This window comes from Nansenia antarctica (genome assembly GCF_963989245.1).
Source record: "Nansenia antarctica genome assembly, chromosome: 19".
Lineage (NCBI taxonomy): Eukaryota > Metazoa > Chordata > Actinopteri > Argentiniformes > Microstomatidae > Nansenia > Nansenia antarctica.
The window spans coordinates 7,491,098-7,510,774 of NC_137692.1; the positions used below are offsets into that span (position 1 = coordinate 7,491,098).

Genomic DNA, 19,677 nt, shown 5'->3' on the forward strand with positions numbered 1-19,677 from the left:
CAGGGCTGTCTAGCGCACTGACACTGCATGCTACAACTGGTCCGGTGGGTTGGGAGAAGACAGCAAGGGATTCTCCAGGAAAACCACAAGGCTAGCTCATTTAAGACTAATTTATCTGTTTGACTCTGTTTTCCTTCCAGCCTTGACATCCAGGGCTGGAGCCCCTCACAGCCAGGTTGGAAGAGTATCCATTTGCATCCCCTGGGGTGATTGGCAGATCAAGACCAATTAGTTCAGTGTTACACTGTTACTAGCGTGCAATAAAAATATGATCTTTCATCTTTGTTACAGGGGTGAAGAACCAATCACTTTGATCAAATCAGCTTCTCCTCTCTGTTATTATGACACGCCCTGTCTGGATGGGGTTTTGGGATCCACAGAGAGAAGAAAAGGAAAGAGGGGTGAGCAGGCTGTGCCCTCCTGCCTGATGCCTGTCCCAGGAACTCACCTAGCTGGGGAAAGTTTGAACCCTCTAACCAAATGCAGACACAACACAACAGGAAATGTCACTAGCAGTTCAAACGACGGGATTTAATGTTGTCAGACAGAAATGGACCCAACCAGCCTCCCTAAGGGCAGCCATGACTGTTCAGCCACAGAATATCTATTCCACCACTTCTTATGAGAACGTATCCAAACACACCCGGCGCCCGTCACCTCATGAAAGAAATCCTTTTGCTACAAAACCAATTTCAGGCTCCAGCTAGCCGTGATGTAATACTTTGCACACCAAGAACAATATCATTAGATGATTCAAACCGTAATGCAGGAAGTGAGATTGGGCATGACAGTGTTCAAAACAGAGCTCTCTCAAACAAAAGTAAGATACATTAGGATTCTGGCAGCACAATGTTCAAAAGTCAAAGACCATAAACTAACGTCCCCCCCGTCCCCCGTCCCAAGACTGAGTTACAACATGCTCGGATGCTGGCTGAGCAGTGAGCAGCCTCAAATAATTCAACATATCCTCTCCAACCTTCACCACAGTTGAACAATTACGTCATCCACAATTATGCTAAACACCATGCTGAGGAGACGGAGGCGCTGGCAAGGTCATTGTGCCGCATAGCATCTGGACCAACCTCGCCTCCGAACAGAGGGGACCAGAGAGTGGACGCAGCCAAGACTGACAGAAACACAGCAGCTCATACAACACTGTACAGCAGCTCCCCGACAGCACATTCCTTTAGAGACCTAACTAATCACATTGTTATGTTTAGAGACCTAACTAATCACATTGTTATGTTTAGAGACCTAACTAATCACATTGTTATGTTTAGAGACCTAACTAATCACATTGTTATGTTTAGAGACCGAACTAATCACATTGTTATGTTGCCCTCTCACCTAATTAGGTTAGCGAGTGTGTCCTAGACAAGGAGAGAGCTAAATAGCCACTGACGCACTGTATTAAAAACAACAAATGCACCCATATTGAAGAGCAGTATAGAAACTCTTTTTAGATTAGAAGTGATATCAAAGACGATCGCATAATTGAAGCATACAAATGATCGATGCACTTCATTGATCACGACGGGATTCTACACATAACATAACATAACAGCTCCCCGGTACTGTTCCTCATAGCAAACAGAGACACCTGGTGGAGGGCGGTCTGGATCAATAACCTCTCACATGCACCCAACCGGATTCCGTCACTTTTGTCATACGAATGGAAATTAGCACGTATAAATTCTTCTGAGCCAACAGACACGTGCAGATTCGAGTGCGACGGTTAGCCCGATGCACAACATTGTACCGTTCCTCCACCCAGAAAGCTGGGTTCCCATGACTGCGGAGCAAGGCCCCTCCATCTGATAATGTAAGGAGCATGCCGCTGCCTGTCTCTCAGCATTTCATACGCTCCTGTTGGCCCCCTAACACAGTTAACAAACACACAGGGCCATTCAGTTGGAATAAGCCAAAAGCTGCTGATCTAATAGCAAACAACCGAATCCAGAATGTCATTCGGTATGTAATTGAACAGAGAGGGAGAGAGGGACGCACATTTTTTTAAAACCTGGAGAGTAATTCTACATCTACATAGATCCATTGATCCGGCTCCAGAACCCAAAAGTGCAAACGCAAACGAAGCGTAATGAGACAGGTCTAGTCTCCCACAGGGAGTCTAGATGCAGAGAGATGCAGAGAGACACAAAGAGGACACAGAGAGGACACAGAGAGGACACATAGAGGACACAGGGAGTCTAGATGCAGAGAGGACACAGAGAGTCTAGATGCAGAGAGACACAGAGAGTCTAGATGCAGAGAGACACAGAGAGGACACAGGGAGTCTAGATGCAGAGAGACACAGGGAGTAGATGCAGAGACACAGAGAGACACAGGGAGTAGATGCAGAGACACAGGGAGACACAGGGAGTAGATGCAGAGAGACACAGGGAGTAGATGCAGAGAGACACAGGGAGTAGATGCAGAGACACAGAGAGACACAGGGAGTAGATGCAGAGACACAGAGAGACACAGGGAGTAGATGCAGAGACACAGGGAGTAGATGCAGAGACACAGGGAGTAGATGCAGAGAGGACACAGGTGAAGCGAGCAGAGCAACCACTGTGCTGTTGTGAAGTGTGTCCTGTGAACTACACATGAACCTCTTCATCCCCTCTCTTATTCTCCCAACATCAGAGAAAAACTTGAAAAATGTCATCTGAGCTGAGTGTGTTGACAGAAAATAAATACATTCCTGGAATTCCCGATAAGCGACACAGATTTCACAAATCAACGCCCCGAATGTGTCTGTTCCCATAATGCTCAGCGCTCCAGCGGGAGAGTGCGGTTGAGTTTGGCCGCGCTGCCCTGGCGGTGATGTCGCGGGCGCTGTTGTTTTCCTCTCAGGTGAGTTGAACAGATCAAACACTGGTCTAGATGATAAGGAACAGATTACTATTATTTTATCAGGTGTTCTAAGCATCGCCGGGTTGGCATAAGCCCTAGCAAAGCCAACGGCTAAATAGCTGCCTATTGAGAGGTCCGGTGTAGCATTCAAAAACAGCGCTATCAGAAGAGAGAGATCTCGCTTACCTCCCTGGTTTGTAAGGCCACTCATCCTCTTTATTGACTGGCATCTGTACACTTGGTTGGAAGTGCTTCGCTTGATATTAAAGTATGTTTGGCTCCCGGCCCGAAATACTTCCCTGCTTTGTGAAAATGTTCAAGGCCAAAGCAGGAATTTGGGACCAGAAGCGGCACATGAAAGGGACACCCAGGGTCGACTGTATCCTGCTACCCTTCGCTCTGGAAAAGGGCCAAACAACACCACTCATACATATTGGTCTCTCTCTTTTCATCAATCACCTGACCTGCTCACCAACATCCACCCACAGACCAACACAACAATCTGGAAGGTGATTTCAGTTCTAGCCTAATGAGCAGAACTCATGTGAGGTCTGGGTCTTAGATCAAATGAGGCAACCGCCTCCCCAGTAGTGACAGTGGCAGTGAGTCTGGCGTGTGCTCAGACTTCTTAAATGGACTCTTAAAAACTCTCCAAATGTACTTTATGGTCAACTGAGATGGCTGCCTGCCCTTTAGCAAGAGTTAAGGGAGGGAGACAGAAAGAGAGAGGGAAAGAGGGGGGGGGGGGGGAGAAAGAGTGTGTGTGTGTGTGTGTGTGTGTGTGTGTGTGTGTGTGTGTGTGTGTGTGTGAGTGTATGGTGTGTGTGTGTGTGTGTGTGTGTGTGTGTGTGTGTGTGAGTGTGAGTGTGTGAGTGTATGGTGTGTGTGTGTATGTATGTGTGTGAGTGTATGGTGTGTGTGTGTGTGTGTGTGTGTGTGTGTGTGTGTGTGTGTGTGTGTGTGTGTGGTTTGATTTGTCAATGCTAATTGAATCCAGTGCAGAGCGCTCCATCACACCCAATGGGGTAGTCATCTCCCCCGTAATGTGCCAACACATCTCCCACTGACGTACCGTGTAATCTCCTCTGAAGGGCTTCCTCCTGCAAATGGATGCAGTAAATCTGCTCATCTAGGTCCTCCAGGATCTGGTGAGGAGGGGGGGGGGTTATAATTAGGCCCAAAGTCGGGCTGAAGAGATGGCAGATGGAAGAGTCGGTGACGTGTTTGTCGTCCTCCCTCACGCATGTTAATCACCAGACCGACAGCTTCAGGTACAACAGCTACAAGTCTATGACCATGTCAACACTTCTGAAGATCAAAGAAAGTGAGTGATGCCTTTCCAGCACATTCAAAATGTCAAAGATGTAGATTTAGCTCTTAATGCAGAGTACTCACCGTGGGTTTGACCAGTAACTGGCCCATGACTGTGAACATCCTGGACAGCCCCACAGGGGTACACACTGAGAATGAAACCACAGAGACCGACCGTTGTTCAAACTAACCAATGAGATTGTCAGACAGTTGATTAGCGGAGAGTTTAGTGTTTTATTGGGCGTATGTACGAGCCCACGCACACACACTTACTGAGAAGAAGCAGTCCGCCCATCAAGGATATACAGGAGTAGAGATATGGTAGGTAGAACTCCCAGAGATCTGAAGAACACAGACATACAGCATCAAAGCTCAGCATATGACATAACAACACAGATAGGGCTTTCACACCGGCAAAGAACCGCCCCGGTTCGCGAACCAAGTCTGGAACAGGGCAGCGCGTTCAGACCGAAACTCAATTGGTTCGGAGACTGAAAAGTTGGTTCGCAGCGGGAACCATAAAATAGTGGTTCTCAAGCGGGAACCAAAACGTAGAACAGTCGTCGTCAGTGGGTGTGTCATATTCTAGTCTGCAAAGACCAGCAAGAAGGAAGGAGACAAAATGTAATGTAATCTAAATCTAATCATTAGTGATCAAAACAATTATCAAAAGTTTCATCATTCTCTCTATCTTCCTCACATACTCAGCAAACACAAACACACACACACACACACTTCTCACACACAATTTCTATTCCAGTAATGGAGCAGCTGGTTAGTAAGAGAACGCGTGTAGAAAGTGTCTTTTGTTTTGTTTCATAGAAAATAGTGTTTATTTCAGATACTGTAGTGGAAAATATTATCCTAATTTCCAGTGACGTAGCTGCCATCTTGTTGTGACATTTTTGTTTATCCCGCCCCTTCATCACCCAGCGTTGATGACACGGTTGGTTCTGGTTACACTGGTATGAACGCTGATGGTTCTCCAGACAGCACCAAGGTTCGGAGGTTCCAGAACGGGAACGCGAACCGGAACGGTTCTTTGCCGGTGTGAAAGCCCTAAGAGACAAACCAAGTGGAAGAGCATCCCCATGGCCTTACCGTAGAGTGATTCCATACTGGCTGCATCGTTGTCGATGAGAGCGGACGCTACCCAGACTATTCCCAGGATGAGCAGGCCAAGCAGAAAGAGCATCACAAACGTCTCTAGAACTCGTGCCCTAATGCCCTGTGAGAGAGAGAGAGAGAGAGAGAGAGAGAGACAGAAAACACACACACACACACACACACACACACACACACACAATTAGCTCCTATAATGTCCGACTTTTATTCATAGCAATCTGTGATTAACCTAAGGCCATTCGCATGAAGAGTGAGAGTTCAAAGAAGTGAAATTCTCATTCTAAATGCCCCATCAGTTGAATCACTTGGTTCAGTAATTGACTGTACAGAGAGCCCTGCTAACACTGCTAAGTCCTCCACAACCAGTGTTGAGTCCTCCACAACCAGTGTTTAGTCGAACTCTCATCTACTTACTTGGCATTCCACATGAGTTTGTAATATTCGATGCCCAAGGCTGAGCTGGTCCATGGGCAGCCTGGCACACAGCTACTCAAGGTCCTCTCTATAAAATCACCTCACTAATCCAGCTCTCTCATATTAAAAACCGGCATCACTTCCATTCAGTGCAATGTACAGGAACAGGCGTACTTAAACGGTCCCAGAGACTTCCATGTTAAATCCCCTCACTTATAAGCATATATTGGGGTCTATAAAAGGGTCTAACCAGAGCCTGGGCCGGTAGTAACAGATGCCCTGCTCCAGAGGTGATATTAAAAAGGGGAGGGGGGGGGGGGGGGTTAAGAAGCCTCGCTACTGTCTGCGATCAAGAGCAGGCCTCCCATCTGGGGGCGATTAGGAAGGCCTCTAACACACCCGGGTGTCCCGGGCGGCGCAGACAGGAGTTAGGGTAATTTGGGTTTTTCCGGGTCACAGAACCACTGTTGGTTTTAAAAGTGGTTAATAAAGCATCCTCTACCTGTTCACACAGAGTACACCGCCCCCCCCCCCCCCCCCCTCCCTCCCGAGCCGTGGCCATAGATACCCTGACTAAAGCTTGATGAGTACGATGATGCGTGGCTTATAAAGGCCTAGAAAGTTGACTGAAATTGGGTATACAATATGATCCATGTGTTAGTATGCAGCACAATGTGTGATGTGCGTGCTGACATAAAGACAACAAATAAACAGGTGGATGCAGTCAAATCTAAAACACTGTTGTGTCCCTTCAGAGTCAGTCATCTAAAGCGGAGGCAAAGTCTCTCTCCCAATACAGCATTGTGTAGAAGGAGCCCCCCTGTGTAGAATTTTCTAGCACAGTGGATTGGGTAGAGTCTGGAGCACCCCAGTGTGGCCATGCATAATACTGCAGCCTCTAAGAGGTTACTGTGTCCTAAAAAAAAAGGTTGGCTGACATTACAGTCGTATGATACCCCCAGCAAAGCTGAAATCCAGAGAAAAATATACTTCCGAAACAAATCAGAAAAAAGGTATAAAATGATGTGCACTGTACTGATGTTGCATGTTCCATCATACAGAGCTCCGATGCTGCAGTCTACCCTCTCACATTAGAGCTAGACTGGCCAGTGAAGGGAGGAAGGATTCAACACCAGAGAGAAGAGCGCGTGAGAGAGAGAGAGAGAGAGAGAGAGAGCAAGCGAGAGATAGAGAGAGGGGTGGGTGGGGGGGAGGGGGAAGAGAGAGAGAGAGAGGAAGAAAGAGATGGTGGAGGAGAAGGAGTCGACGTCTGAACGCATGCCGTTCCCGGGAGGTGAGAGAGGTGAGAGAGGAATGCTTTCAGGGACTCCTGCCGCGTCCCACAAGCGCTCTGTTAAGGAGGCCCGGGGATGGATGGGGACGTAAAGAAGGGCGCGCGGCCGCCAAGGCTGCACGGTCCACCTTAACCAGCGGCCCATGCCACGCTGGAAGGTGTATTCCCTTTAGGCTAGGTCTCTCAATCATTTATAAGACTCAAATCATTACCCATTCAGATCATTTAGGGCAAAGGAAATGCGTGTCACCCGTCCTAATATCACTCCTGGTTTCAGCCCTGTTAGAGGGACAGTATAGTGTCCGTCACACATAGGTTGTGTGTTAGGAAAGGGCGGGGGGGGGGGGGGGGGGGCGCCTTTAAATAATCCCATATATCATTACTCATCCCATTAACACATCCTACATATTGTCTTTTCTCCACATCACGTTGAACACTTGTTTTTCCCATGGTGGTGGTGGTGGTAAGTCGGGACAGCCTCCACACATATGGGGCAGCAGTCAGAATCAGTGGGAGATTAAAAATAGACAAATCAAGCCCTCGTTGATCACTGCCACTGTCTCCCGGTCCAAAGAAAAGGAGGAAAAAGGAAAAAGGCCTTTCGCCATGGCATTCAGAGTGTCCGCTGAAGGTTTCTATTCTTACCGTTCTAAATGTGTACACCTCTATATATAGCGGCTCTGAAATATTCAGCATCCCCCCCCCCCCGATCCTCACACCCACGTGGAGTGCGGTGGGGCGAGCCGCAGCCTTGCCGTAATATCAGTGAACAGACTTCCAAGAAATGTGTGTGTGAGGGCATGGAGAGAGGTGAGAGAAGTAAAGCACAGCGCCACACATGCACGCACGCACACACGCACACAGACACACACGCACACAGACACACACACACACACACACACACACACACACACACACACACACACACACCTTAACCCTCTTGGATGAGCTAGCCCCAAAACCCACCTGCCCCCAGGGAACATTGAATGGCTGGGAGCCTAATATCAATAACCCCCTTCCCCCTGTGTGATCAGAAGCACAATGGACATCTATGTGTCTCCCTGGATGGCCTTGGAGAAGCGTTTTTGGACAGTGTTGCATCAGATGGAGAGAGAGAGAGAGAGAGAGAGAGAGAGAGAGAGAGAGAGAGAGAGAACACAGAGAGAAAGAGAGAGAAATGGGTAGACAGAGATGACAAGAGGGAGAGAGCAAGGACTAAGCAAATGCGAGAGTGGAGGGAGAAGAGAGAGAGGTGGGGGGGAGAAGAGAGAGAGGTGGGGGGGAGAAGAGAGAGAGGTGGGGGGGAGAAGAGAGAGAGGTGGGGGGGAGAAGAGAGAGAGGTGGGGGGGAGAAGAGAGAGAGGTGGGGGGGAGAAGAGAGAGAGGTGGGGGGGAGAAGAGAGAGAGGTGGGGGGGAGAAGAGAGAGAGGTGGGGGGGAGAAGAGAGAGAGGTGGGGGGGAGAAGAGAGAGAGGTGGGGGGGAAGAAGAGAGAGAGGTGGGGGGGGGAGAAGAGAGAGAGGTGGGGGGGAGAAGAGAGAGAGGTGGGGGGGAGAAGAGAGAGAGGTGGGGGGGAGAAGAGAGAGAGGTGGGGGGGAGAAGAGAGAGAGGTGGGGGGGAGAAGAGAGAGAGGTGGGGGGGAGAAGAGAGAGAGGTGGGGGGGAGAAGAGAGAGAGGTGGGGGGGAAGAAGAGAGAGAGGTGGGGGGGGGAGAAGAGAGAGAGGTGGGGGGGAGAAGAGAGAGAGGTGGGGGGGGAGAAGAGAGAGAGGTGGGGGGGAAGAAGAGAGAGAGGTGGGGGGGAGAAGAGAGAGAGGTGGGGGGGGAGAAGAGAGAGAGGTGGGGGGGAAGAAGAGAGAGAGGTGGGGGGGGAGAAGAGAGAGAGGTGGGGGGGGAGAAGAGAGAGAGGTGGGGGGGGAGAAGAGAGAGAGGTGGGGGGAAGAAGAGAGAGAGGTGGGGGGGGGAGAAGAGAGAGAGGTGGGGGGGGAGAAGAGAGAGAGGTGGGGGGGAGAAGAGAGAGAGGTGGGGGGGGAGAAGAGAGAGAGGTGGGGGGGAGAAAGGGTGGGGCAGTGCTAGATATTGGGCAGTGAGAGAGCTGCAGAGAGCAGATTGAGGGAAATAATCAACTATGCACACAGGGACAGAATAAAGAACACAGCGGACGAGGGGAAAGCAAGGGAGAGAGGGAGAGAGACAATATGGGAGACGGGCAGAGAGAGAGGGAGGGAGGGAGGTAGGGAGGGAGGTAGGGGGGGAGGGAGGGAGGGAGGGAGGGAGGGAGGGAGCTTCCACCCCGACCACCATTAATCTGCAGCAGGTCAGCAGGCAGTGGCAGAGATCGGCCCACGGCTCATCCTTCTGCTAACTGACAGGGGCGTGTGGGATAGGGGTGAGGGGGTGGGGTGGGGGTTAGGGTCCTTCTCACTCTCAGCCAGTAATACTTCCCTCTGCTAAAGACGCACCAGATGCCCAGGGCCCCTTATTAGTGTATCCTCCAGCCCACCACCACACCGGCCGTGTCAGAGACAGAAAGCAGAGGGAGTCGCTGGAGAGAGAGGGAGAGAGAGAGGGAGAGAGAGAGAGAGAGAGGGAGAGAGAGAGGGAGAGAGAGAGGGAGAGAGCCTCTCCCTGTAAAGCTGCAAAATAAACTTCTAAGGACTCTTAATAAGACCTCAACGACACGCCGCATGGGAAACGATTTGCCTCACGTCGTATCGCTAAAGATCGGGGGGGGGGGGGGGGGGGGGGGGTTGTCGGGGCGATTTGTCGACAAGAGAGAAAAAAACAATGCAATAAAAATCATACTCCAGTAACACTCCCCTTTTTTGGGTTTTAATGTAAAGCCTTTGAAATTAGCCCAAGCCATTCACCAGCTACCATGGCCAATATATTACCATGAGTCAGAAAGCAGAGGGATTTATGGGGAGGAAGTAGCTTCAGCACTTTTGATGTTTCAGGTTTATTCCCTCTACAGTGACAACATGTTGTTCTAATTACTGGTAGGTGTCAGGCTGATAAGTCTTCAAAGAATAATTGACCGTCACCTGTGTTTTGTCAAGCCAGAGGTTACGTCTAAGTAGGACAGAGAGGAACTGTCAGTAGGTAAAGGCCATGCATACAAGCAACATCAACTCAATTAAAAATCAATACATTTACTATATCTTTACCCATAAATGGATCTGCACTCTAGCAATTGACAAGAAGATATCTAAAATCAGCTATTCTATCAGGCATATGAAACATATCAAACAAATATCAATAAGACGCCTTTTACCAAAATATGTGTATTGAGAACACGCCGAACGACAAAATGAAGAAGAGAAAATCCACCAAAAAACGAGAACACAGACACCTCTTGCAGCTGATCATTTTTGGTTTGAAAGGCCAGGGAGGAAAAAGAAATCCTGAACAGTGCGCTTTTCAAAAAGAATTCTCGGCTAAAACTAATATGTTGCCATGGTAACTGACATTGTAACTGCGGCTTTAGCGGAGACATTCTGACCTTAAGGAAGGTATGTAAACATCACTTTATATTCTCTGGCCAACCCTGCCGAAGAGAAGGCCTGGGAAAAATGTCTACATGTGCAGGAGATTTGAAATAAATATCCACACCCATTGTGGAGGTCCAACAAAGAGAGTATCTTAGTAACACCACCACGCGCTTTGCTCAGGGAGACGTTTTCCCTGCCCACAATAAACACACTTTTCTTCATCACGGTTTAGGCTTAGGGTTAGATTGATGAGGACTTTCTTTAAGTAGCAGATGAAACCTGCTGGCCCATGGCTGGGTCAGGCTGTGGGGCAGGCTCTGAGTGGGGGACCAGAAACGCTTCAATATGGTGATGGAGACCAGGAAGCTATGTCTGACAAACACCTTACAAGAGTTTTGTTGTCGTGTTTCTGTCTTTATATAGAATCTGAAGAACTTCAATCAACAGGTATTAGTCTTAATGGATAGAGAAGATTATCTTAGACTAATGTCCATTATCATGAATGCTAAAAACCCCTCTAAACCAACCCAATGTGTTGGGCCAAATGAGAATGTTGTCCATCTTCATATGAATATACTAAACATTAGGGGAAAAACTGTTTGAATTATATATGCTCGAGCCATAAAAGTGTATTCATCACAAAATGGTGCTCATAAATATCTCTATATTCAGCATGAGGTGATAACTGGCTGGCATAGAGGCGGCAGCGCAAATGGGTTTCTGGAACAAGACCAGGAGCCAAAACACTGAACTATAAGATGACATTTAAAATCCACTACTTCTCTGCGATTAAAAGCATTTTGTATCCATTAGTGATGAATCTTTTCTGCTAAGATTTGAGAAGGCCTTAGTCAGGCTAAGAGTTAAGGTTAGTAGACATTTTATGCCTGCTAATAAAGTAAGTTCATAACATCCAACATTTCGACCGTAAGTCACTCTGATTCATCCACAATTTGGACAATTTGCTAAACTATTAATCATTCAGGCAAAAAAACCTCTGAGGAGCTTAACTGTTAACGTTCACAAAAAACACAAAAAACATAGAAATTTCAATCTTGATTCTGGCCGAGTTCTTTAGTACCTCGTCAAAAGTAAACAAATCCACATGAAAAGCCTGACTTACAACGTTACCAGTTAAATTCATCATTCACTTCATTTCCGTAGTCAAAGGGACTTGCAGTGCCATAACATTAGACGGCAGGATAAACAGTCACATAAAACCCCATGAGATTGAGGGGGCTGATATCACATTATAAAAACTTAAATCAGTCTTTCACGTTCATCTTGCGGTCAGCCCCTTGACTGACTCCGCGGGGTGCTTCTTTCTGGTCATATAAGAGTGTGGTCCCAACCTTTTCCTTTGCACACATACACAAATCTACCTGGATGTGTAGCCAACACTAAACAGTGCTTCCTCCCAGCAAATTTATGGAAGATCAGTAGCAAGAAACAGTCCCAGCCAAATGAAAGACTACAAAAAAGCATAAGGTGACCCGATGAGGCCCGTGTTTCACTTCCTACTGATCAGGGCCTGCCCTTTATTACAGAAATCCAACCCAAACAAATTAGCAGGCCAGGGAAGAAAAGAAACTGGCCGTAAACTACAGTACAGACAAATTTTTATGTAAGTTTGCCAGGAGGGACATAAACCAGAGAGGTTTCAAACTGTGTCACAGGATAGAGGTGTATTAAAAGTAAATCTTTACCCCCCGTTTTGGAGGTCTATTGTGCTGTCATGTTGTTTCGTCTTTATGGACTCTCAGAACACGGGCCCCGGCCTCTTTTCGGAGTAATCAATTAAACAAGGAAGTTCGCTGAGCCTTACAACTCGATTATTAGGCTGTCCTTTTGAAGTTTTATTTTAGGGTAGAGGAGGAGGGATCGGGGTGGGGGGGGGTCAGGTCCTAAATCACAGAGGCGATGCAGCGGTGTTGAAGCGTTTGCAGCGTCTGGGCTTATTGGAAAGGTTTGTCAGGATGTGGCGCTCGCAGAAGAACAGAGGCGCTCGCAGAAGAACACATTTTGCCTTTCATGGTTAATGAGGTTTCTGCGGTCGCGGTTACGGTCACTTGTGTGAGTCAGGGAGAGGGCATGGACCAGGCACCTGCTGCTGCCAGGAGAGATCCTCTCACACCCACCCACCCACCCACCCACCCACCGACCGACCGACCGACCGACCGACCGACCGACCGACCGACAGACAGACAGACAGACAACATGAACAGGAGTCTATTCTGTCTGTCATTTCCATAATAGGCAAAGGCCAGGAGGGCAGGCCATTGGCAAAACAACAGCAAAGTAAAGAGCATACTGTCAACATGGGGCAGTTTGGATGTACATTTAGCAGAGGCTTTTATCCAAAGCGACATACAACTAGAGATTACAGGGACAGTCTCCCTGGAGTAACTTAGGGCTAAGGGCCTTACTCAAGGCCACACTAGTGGTGGTGTTCCCAGGTCTTACTCAAGGACACACTAGTGGTGGTGTTCCCAGGTGGGTTTTGAGCTCATGACCTTCTGATCATGATGTGATAGTACATTTCCCAACAACTGTACCCATTCACAATAGTCTCAATCACTGTTCAATATAAAATATATCATTGCTATTTATGAAAGAAGATGCAGTAAGTAAGATATCATGTAACGAGTTGACAGTTTGGAACCATAATAATAATAATAATAATAATAATAATAATAATAATAATAATAATACAGTAGACTTATATAGCGCTTTTCTAGATACTCAAAGACGCTTTACAAACTGAAAAGATTGAGTAGTAGTCATTTTTTGAAAAGTGATCATATCATATCTATCATATCTATACATCATATCTATCATATGATATCTATCATATCTATACATCATATCATATTATAATTTTTAGATGACTAAATCTAAATCTAGGTCTGTCTTTGTAGGACAATCTACTCTGTATACTGCAATTACACCTAGATTTATATATCTAGATTTCGGGCGGAGAGGCGGCGAACAAGCAACGCCAGCGTCCTCTCTCAACCGGCATTTTTTGAAAAGTGAAAACCATGGGACTTTGTACCTTTTTTGATCCAGCGAATCCCTCAGACTCCAGGAAGAAATAGGCAAAGGGCATCAAGACGAACAGGCAGAGGTTGGAGAACAGCGACACCAGGTTCCACAGGCCTGAGGGCAGCAATCAACCCACATCATTATCACTTATCAATCAATCAACCACTGTGGTGTCAGGTGCTGTTCACTTGGACAATATTCATTGCACAAAATATTTATCCCATTTTCAATTTAATTACTACTGTTATGGTTTAATGGGGGGAAATAATTGCTTTTGTAGGTATATTGACTAAAATAGTTGTGGCTATGGTCTATTCTTGCAGCCACCAGCTAAGTAATGGACTCTGATGCCCCCTTGTGGCTGTACTGAAAGACACTAAACATGGCAGCGCCCCGCCAGCCCCTGGCCCTGGAGAGCAACATGGTGTGCTCCAAATACAATGAGTTGGGCTAACGATCCAAAATAATTGCAGAATGTGTGCTGGGCAGGAACAAAGGTGTGCATACCCTGTACTTCACCAGTGTCCAGAGCTCTAGACCACTGCTAGATGTTTTGGGCTTGCTTTTTTTAACAAATTAAAATCTAATTGTTCTAGTAAGTAAGTAAGTAAGTAAAGCTTTATTTATATAGCACCTTTCATACAAGAAATGCAGCTCAAAGTGCTTTACAACAGGAATAAGAACATAAAGTGAATATCAAAACATATACAAGCATAGAATGAATATAAAAGCAGGGGAAAACAGTCAAAAGAAAAGGTAAAGATTTACATTTCTTACACACTATGTGCTTTGCGTGAGTTTAGAATTATAAGGTTCTATCTCCGTTTAGGGTAGTTCAGAGATATTGAGCGTCAAAGTTTTTACATTCCATTACGTTTTGTGAGATGGAACCTTTGTATTTTATGAATTACTAACTCAAAATGTCAACATTTTAAAAATAACACCACCCATTAATAAACACCTAATGGATCAGATTATGTAATGGTCTAAATGTAACGACCACTAAAGGATTCTCGTAACTAAGCTTCTAATTGTTATGGTGTCATTTCTCTTACCAACCCTTAGGTCAACCAACGCTACATCAGGATTGTTTTTTAGATTATTTAAACCACCTAATTTTTCAAAGGGAAACACATCTGTGGCTACAAAAGATGTTGTTCTTATGTTACAGGAAGTTAGTGGTCTAAATCTAAGTGAAAGGGGCTACTTGCATTGACATGAGCTACAAAGCACTACCAAACACACAAGATGTCCAACCTAAACCAAACGGATAGGATGAAAGGTGAATTACTGACCATGGATGAGGGAGCCATTGAGCCACTGAATGTAGTAGTTTTTGGGGAAGGAGAGGAGGATCTCATTACTAATGATAGAGAAAGGCAGGAGGAGGACAGCACCCCCTGAAATTGCCAGGGTGAAGGTGCACAGGTACAGTCTGTGGATGGAGCCACACACCCACACACACACACACACACACACACACACACACACACACACACACACACACACACACACACACACACACACACACACACACAACACACACAGACAGACAGACAGACAGAGAGAGAAAAGTGAATATTAGTAAGAAAAGCTACCGCTTTCTGTGGAATCACACAGCTTTGTTAAAGAACACACACATTTGTTGCTGTTAATTAAATCTCACATTTACATACATCAATCTTCAAGTGAATGTATTGGGACATTATATTCATTACAGTGCCTTCACCTTCACAGTATTCACTTTTTCCACACATAGACTCAATTTAAAATTGACTAAATTGAAAGAATTTGCCATCAATCCACACACAACATCCCAGAGTGACGAAGCACATTTCTTTTTTGCAAATGTCAGTTAATTTAAAATGCAAACATCTGCAAATCACTCAATATGTTGAATTGAGTCCATCTTAATGCAAGGATAATAGTTCATGTCATTTTGGAATTAATATCTTTGTTTTTATAGGGTCTCTGATTTGCATAGGAATCAATTACACACTGACAACATGTGGAAAAAGTGAAGGGGTCTGAATGCATATGAAGGCTCTGTAATGCAAGTGGATGAATACTGCAGTAGAAGTGTAACTGTCTGGTGAATACTGCAGTAGAAGTGTAACTGTCATTTGAGGATTAGTGTTGGATTGAGGTGACAGGGATTAATAATGAAGCAGCTCGGCGTCACCAACCACTTCACTTAAACACTAGTGGAACAGATGGCCATTTCAATGTCTGAGATGAATGTCAATCTCTGTCCTCCCTGCCAGAAGAACAGCCATGTCTGTGTACATCTGGAGGTTGCCAGACTCTGTGATTCAGATGCAGGAGGTTGCCAGATTGTACCCAAAGGAGTATACCATCTGCTCTAGTCGTCGGTGGGACGTAACAAAGTCACCACTATGATATACACTACAAGAACCCAATGAATGTGAAATGCTAACCATTACTTAGCTTGGCCCCTTCCTATAAACATTACCATTAGCAGGACTGAAGTGGACCAATGATGGTGACAAGTGCTATTCTTATGACCATGGGGTAGCCAGTCATGTCAACAGGTCACACAATCCATTCATGCTCTAGAAATACTATTAGTAGGCCTATTTTAAAACAAGCTTTATTGAAAGTGATTACACTCACGATACTCTGTTGACGACAGCATCTTCATCCTCGTGGTCATCTGAGCAAAAATGAAACCACTTTATTAACAGGATATCCAGTCAAATGTATATGTGAAGCCTAAAGACTAGGGGTGCAAGGGTACACACAAACTTTACACAAAAAGGTTTTGAAGTCACGGTTCGATACGCTTTCGGTACAGCAGGGTAAAAATGTACATAACATATAGATTTTATTTATTTATTATTATTATTATTATTATTATTATTAAACAGTGTTTTACTGAACAAGCAGTGGGTCTTCCTTTCTTAATGAAGAAAGCAGGTGTCTTCGATAAGTGGTGGACAGCTGTAGTCTGCGCTTGTTTATAAAGGGCTGGCATGATTTGCTGGCTGAAATGCAGATTAGAGGGAACTACGTAACGAGGCTCAATTACTTTCAACTTTATGTTTAAAACCTGCGTTCTTGACAACGGAGTATGGTCCGCTTTATTGTACTTTTCAAAAGATTTCGTATGTGTTTTTTGCATTGCAGTTGGGAGAGTTCTTTACATCAAACTATATACAGTACATGCAAATACTGACGAAATATTCGCACAAAATAGCGTTTTATGTAGCCTAGCTTATTTGCTCCAACCAATTAATGGAAACGCTCCACATTTCATGATTCACATTTAGAAATTCACTTAACTTTTATGGAAACACAACTACTGTTTCACAGTTTTTTTCTTATACCTGGGATGTTCACATTTGGGTGATGCCGTCTCAAATGAGTGAGCAAGTTCGACGTACAGCGAACCACATACCCAATCGCAGTTGAACAATGCCGGCATATAGCTTTGGTCTGATCCACCTGTCTTTGTCCATCGTCATTGTAGGTAACTGAGAAACCGAAGGACCCGTACCGAAAATGTTCGGAAAATGTTCGGTATGAATACGTGTATCGTTACACCCCTACTAAAGACACATTAGACTGCTGTGTACGCATGTGACGTCCCTGTGAGAGTAACTTTTGCATATAAGGCCTAGTCTTACATGTGATAAGTTAACCTAACCACCTGGGTCTAGAGAAAAGAGTAGCCTAGATTTCCAGTGCACAACAATCCACAGAGGATATTTGACATGACGTGGTCTACTTTTAAATGAGTTGAGGGAAGCCTGGGTGACCTGGACATTCTATATCTGTCCAGGAAAATTGGAGTATAACATAGGCTAGAGCATAATAGCATTACTAGATCGTCTCTATAAAAGAAAAAGACATCTCAGTCAAGCTTGAGTCATATTTTCTGTAATAGCATGAACATTTGTCTAAGACAGGGTGGTGCAGGTTCCTATGTGCACCCAATACATAGGCCTAACATACGCTACAAGACGTACTGTAACTGAATTTCAAAATACAACCCTCGGGTGAAATATTTCACAGATTATGCGGGTATTATGCTACATTTCCTGTGGATGTGACCTGTTTCTAAAGCTAAAGGTAGGCTAGTAATACTGTATGCTAATGTTGGGTTGACATCGACAGGCCATTCTTTAAAACTGTCAGGAATGGGAGCGGGTAAGCCAGACATTATCAATGTCCCTTGAAGTGTGTCTGTACACCTAGTACTGCAGTCATACAAGTAGCTGGTCTTAACACAATGCAGGAGTCTGTCTGTGTGCAAACATGCCATGAACAAAAGACCGTTGCAATATTTGCTGTGAAAACATTCTGACTGATGGTGTGCACAGACTGCACAGACCTCAGGTATGCAAGTGTTACAAAAAGATGGCTTTTTACCAAAACATGTTTTTGTGAAGAAGGCCCACCCGCCATGTATGAAAGACTTACCACTTTTCCTCTTGTACCTGGTTATGATGCAGTACGACACAATGTAGAGTACTGCAAATAATAGGAAACAAATCTGAAAAGAAAAACAATGAGAATTTCAACAGGGTTTAACATAACTGCAGCAACACTTGAATAATGTACAGCATATCTGACATAAGCATTTGTGCTTTAGGTCAACTAGGGCCTTAAACTAGGGCTACATGTGATAAGTACACTGCATGGCTCTGACATGCAATAGCCTAATACAGCATGGATGTGCAAAATACTATATGTTGTGCTATTCTCATAGGACAGTCATGATGGATGGAGGGATGGATGGACACCAGTCATGCATGTACCCTTGATCAGGTTACAAACCCCCCACAGTCCTCTCAGGTCAGCATACTTCAGTAATACATGGACAAGCTAGCCTGGTGGGTAAGTGACAGACTGGTGTGTCCATGCACCAGAACCACATCCCGGCCTTGTTCTGTAGGTTTAGAACAGACTAAAGCAGTCACTGTTTTCAACATGAAATACAATTTCTATTCCAAAGCGCCATTAGCTGATTAATTATGCCTTCATGCAACCTGATCCTGAATTAACAACCAACCACTGAATGAATGAATGATAATGTTGACGGTGGCCTCAGTGAACACACACATATCCCACATTCCCCTCCTCTGAGACAGAACCCTCCTCAGCACACACTGCACTCTGCACTCTGCACCATCTTGGAATTACACACCAGCCATTATGAGTTTGTTTTTTTACTTATGACACTATAGACAATAGTCTAGTGAGAGATAAGACCACAGTAGGTCTTGTTTGTCTCTCATGCATCGCCTCCTTCTTGCAAAGCTCCCTGGGTCCATATGAACTAAATGATGTAACTGCGAACAAAACGCAATGTTCGTTTGTTCCCCAAAGTTGTTCGTTTGTGGTGTCCTGCTCAGCCGAAATGTTGCGATCTGGCAAAATCATCACAGCTGAACTCCAACCCGCTATGTCATTAGTGGCAGGAGGATGTTGTCGCTGTAGCTCCTCCTCCATGCTAAACACACATCAGCCATACCCTCCCATGAGAACAGGCATAATAACTGCACCAAGAGGCTTTCATCTCAATTTAAACTAGGCAAATGTTCCAGCATCCTGTCTTTGATTATTCCTACATTAGCCTACACTTTGTTTTGTTTGAATGCAGTCTACACTGTCTTTTGCCTACACTGTTAGACACAGCAGCACAACACACAGCCTAGGCTTAACACATACTTGTTTGGACTGGGGTAAGTGCAGGGATCCCAATCAGCTCATCTTGTATTTCACACCTCCATGATATCTGAACTGGCAAAGCATAAGAGGACAGTATAGGGATAGGCTAGGCCTACATAGACAAAGCATAAGAGGACAGTATAGGGATAGGCTAGGCCTACATAGACAATAGAGCTGTGTGGATTCAAAGCATAAGAGGACAGTATAGGGATAGGCTAGGCCTACATAGACAATAGAGCTGTGTGGATTCTTTTTTCATAGTTTCCATGGTTCCAAGGAACATAACACTCTCATTAGGCTATGCCATAAATCCAGTGGCAAGAACAAAATAAGGCTCTACGCCATCATATGCTATTTCATGACGGAATAGCAGAATAGAACCAACAAATAGTCTGGAAAGGGATGCAGTGGGGTGTCAGATTACAAACGTGTCCAAGCAGGAACAAGAAACCC

The 19,677-nt window shown here is 45.5% G+C and overlaps 1 protein-coding gene across 1 annotated transcript in view; it reads right to left on the reverse strand.

Annotated features, from left to right (window-relative positions):
- The window catches only part of lmbr1 (limb development membrane protein 1), a gene marked incomplete at both ends in the record, with an annotated part of 35,426 nt that overhangs the window by 14,053 nt on the left and 1,696 nt on the right, over positions 1 to 19,677 (reverse strand). Inside the window, 9 exon segments of the mRNA XM_080549294.1 lie at positions 3,874 to 3,904; positions 3,906 to 4,001; positions 4,252 to 4,316; positions 4,441 to 4,509; positions 5,269 to 5,395; positions 13,541 to 13,644; positions 14,826 to 14,965; positions 16,165 to 16,204; positions 17,974 to 18,046. Coding sequence (XP_080405420.1) covers positions 3,874 to 3,904; positions 3,906 to 4,001; positions 4,252 to 4,316; positions 4,441 to 4,509; positions 5,269 to 5,395; positions 13,541 to 13,644; positions 14,826 to 14,965; positions 16,165 to 16,204; positions 17,974 to 18,046 — 745 coding nt within the window.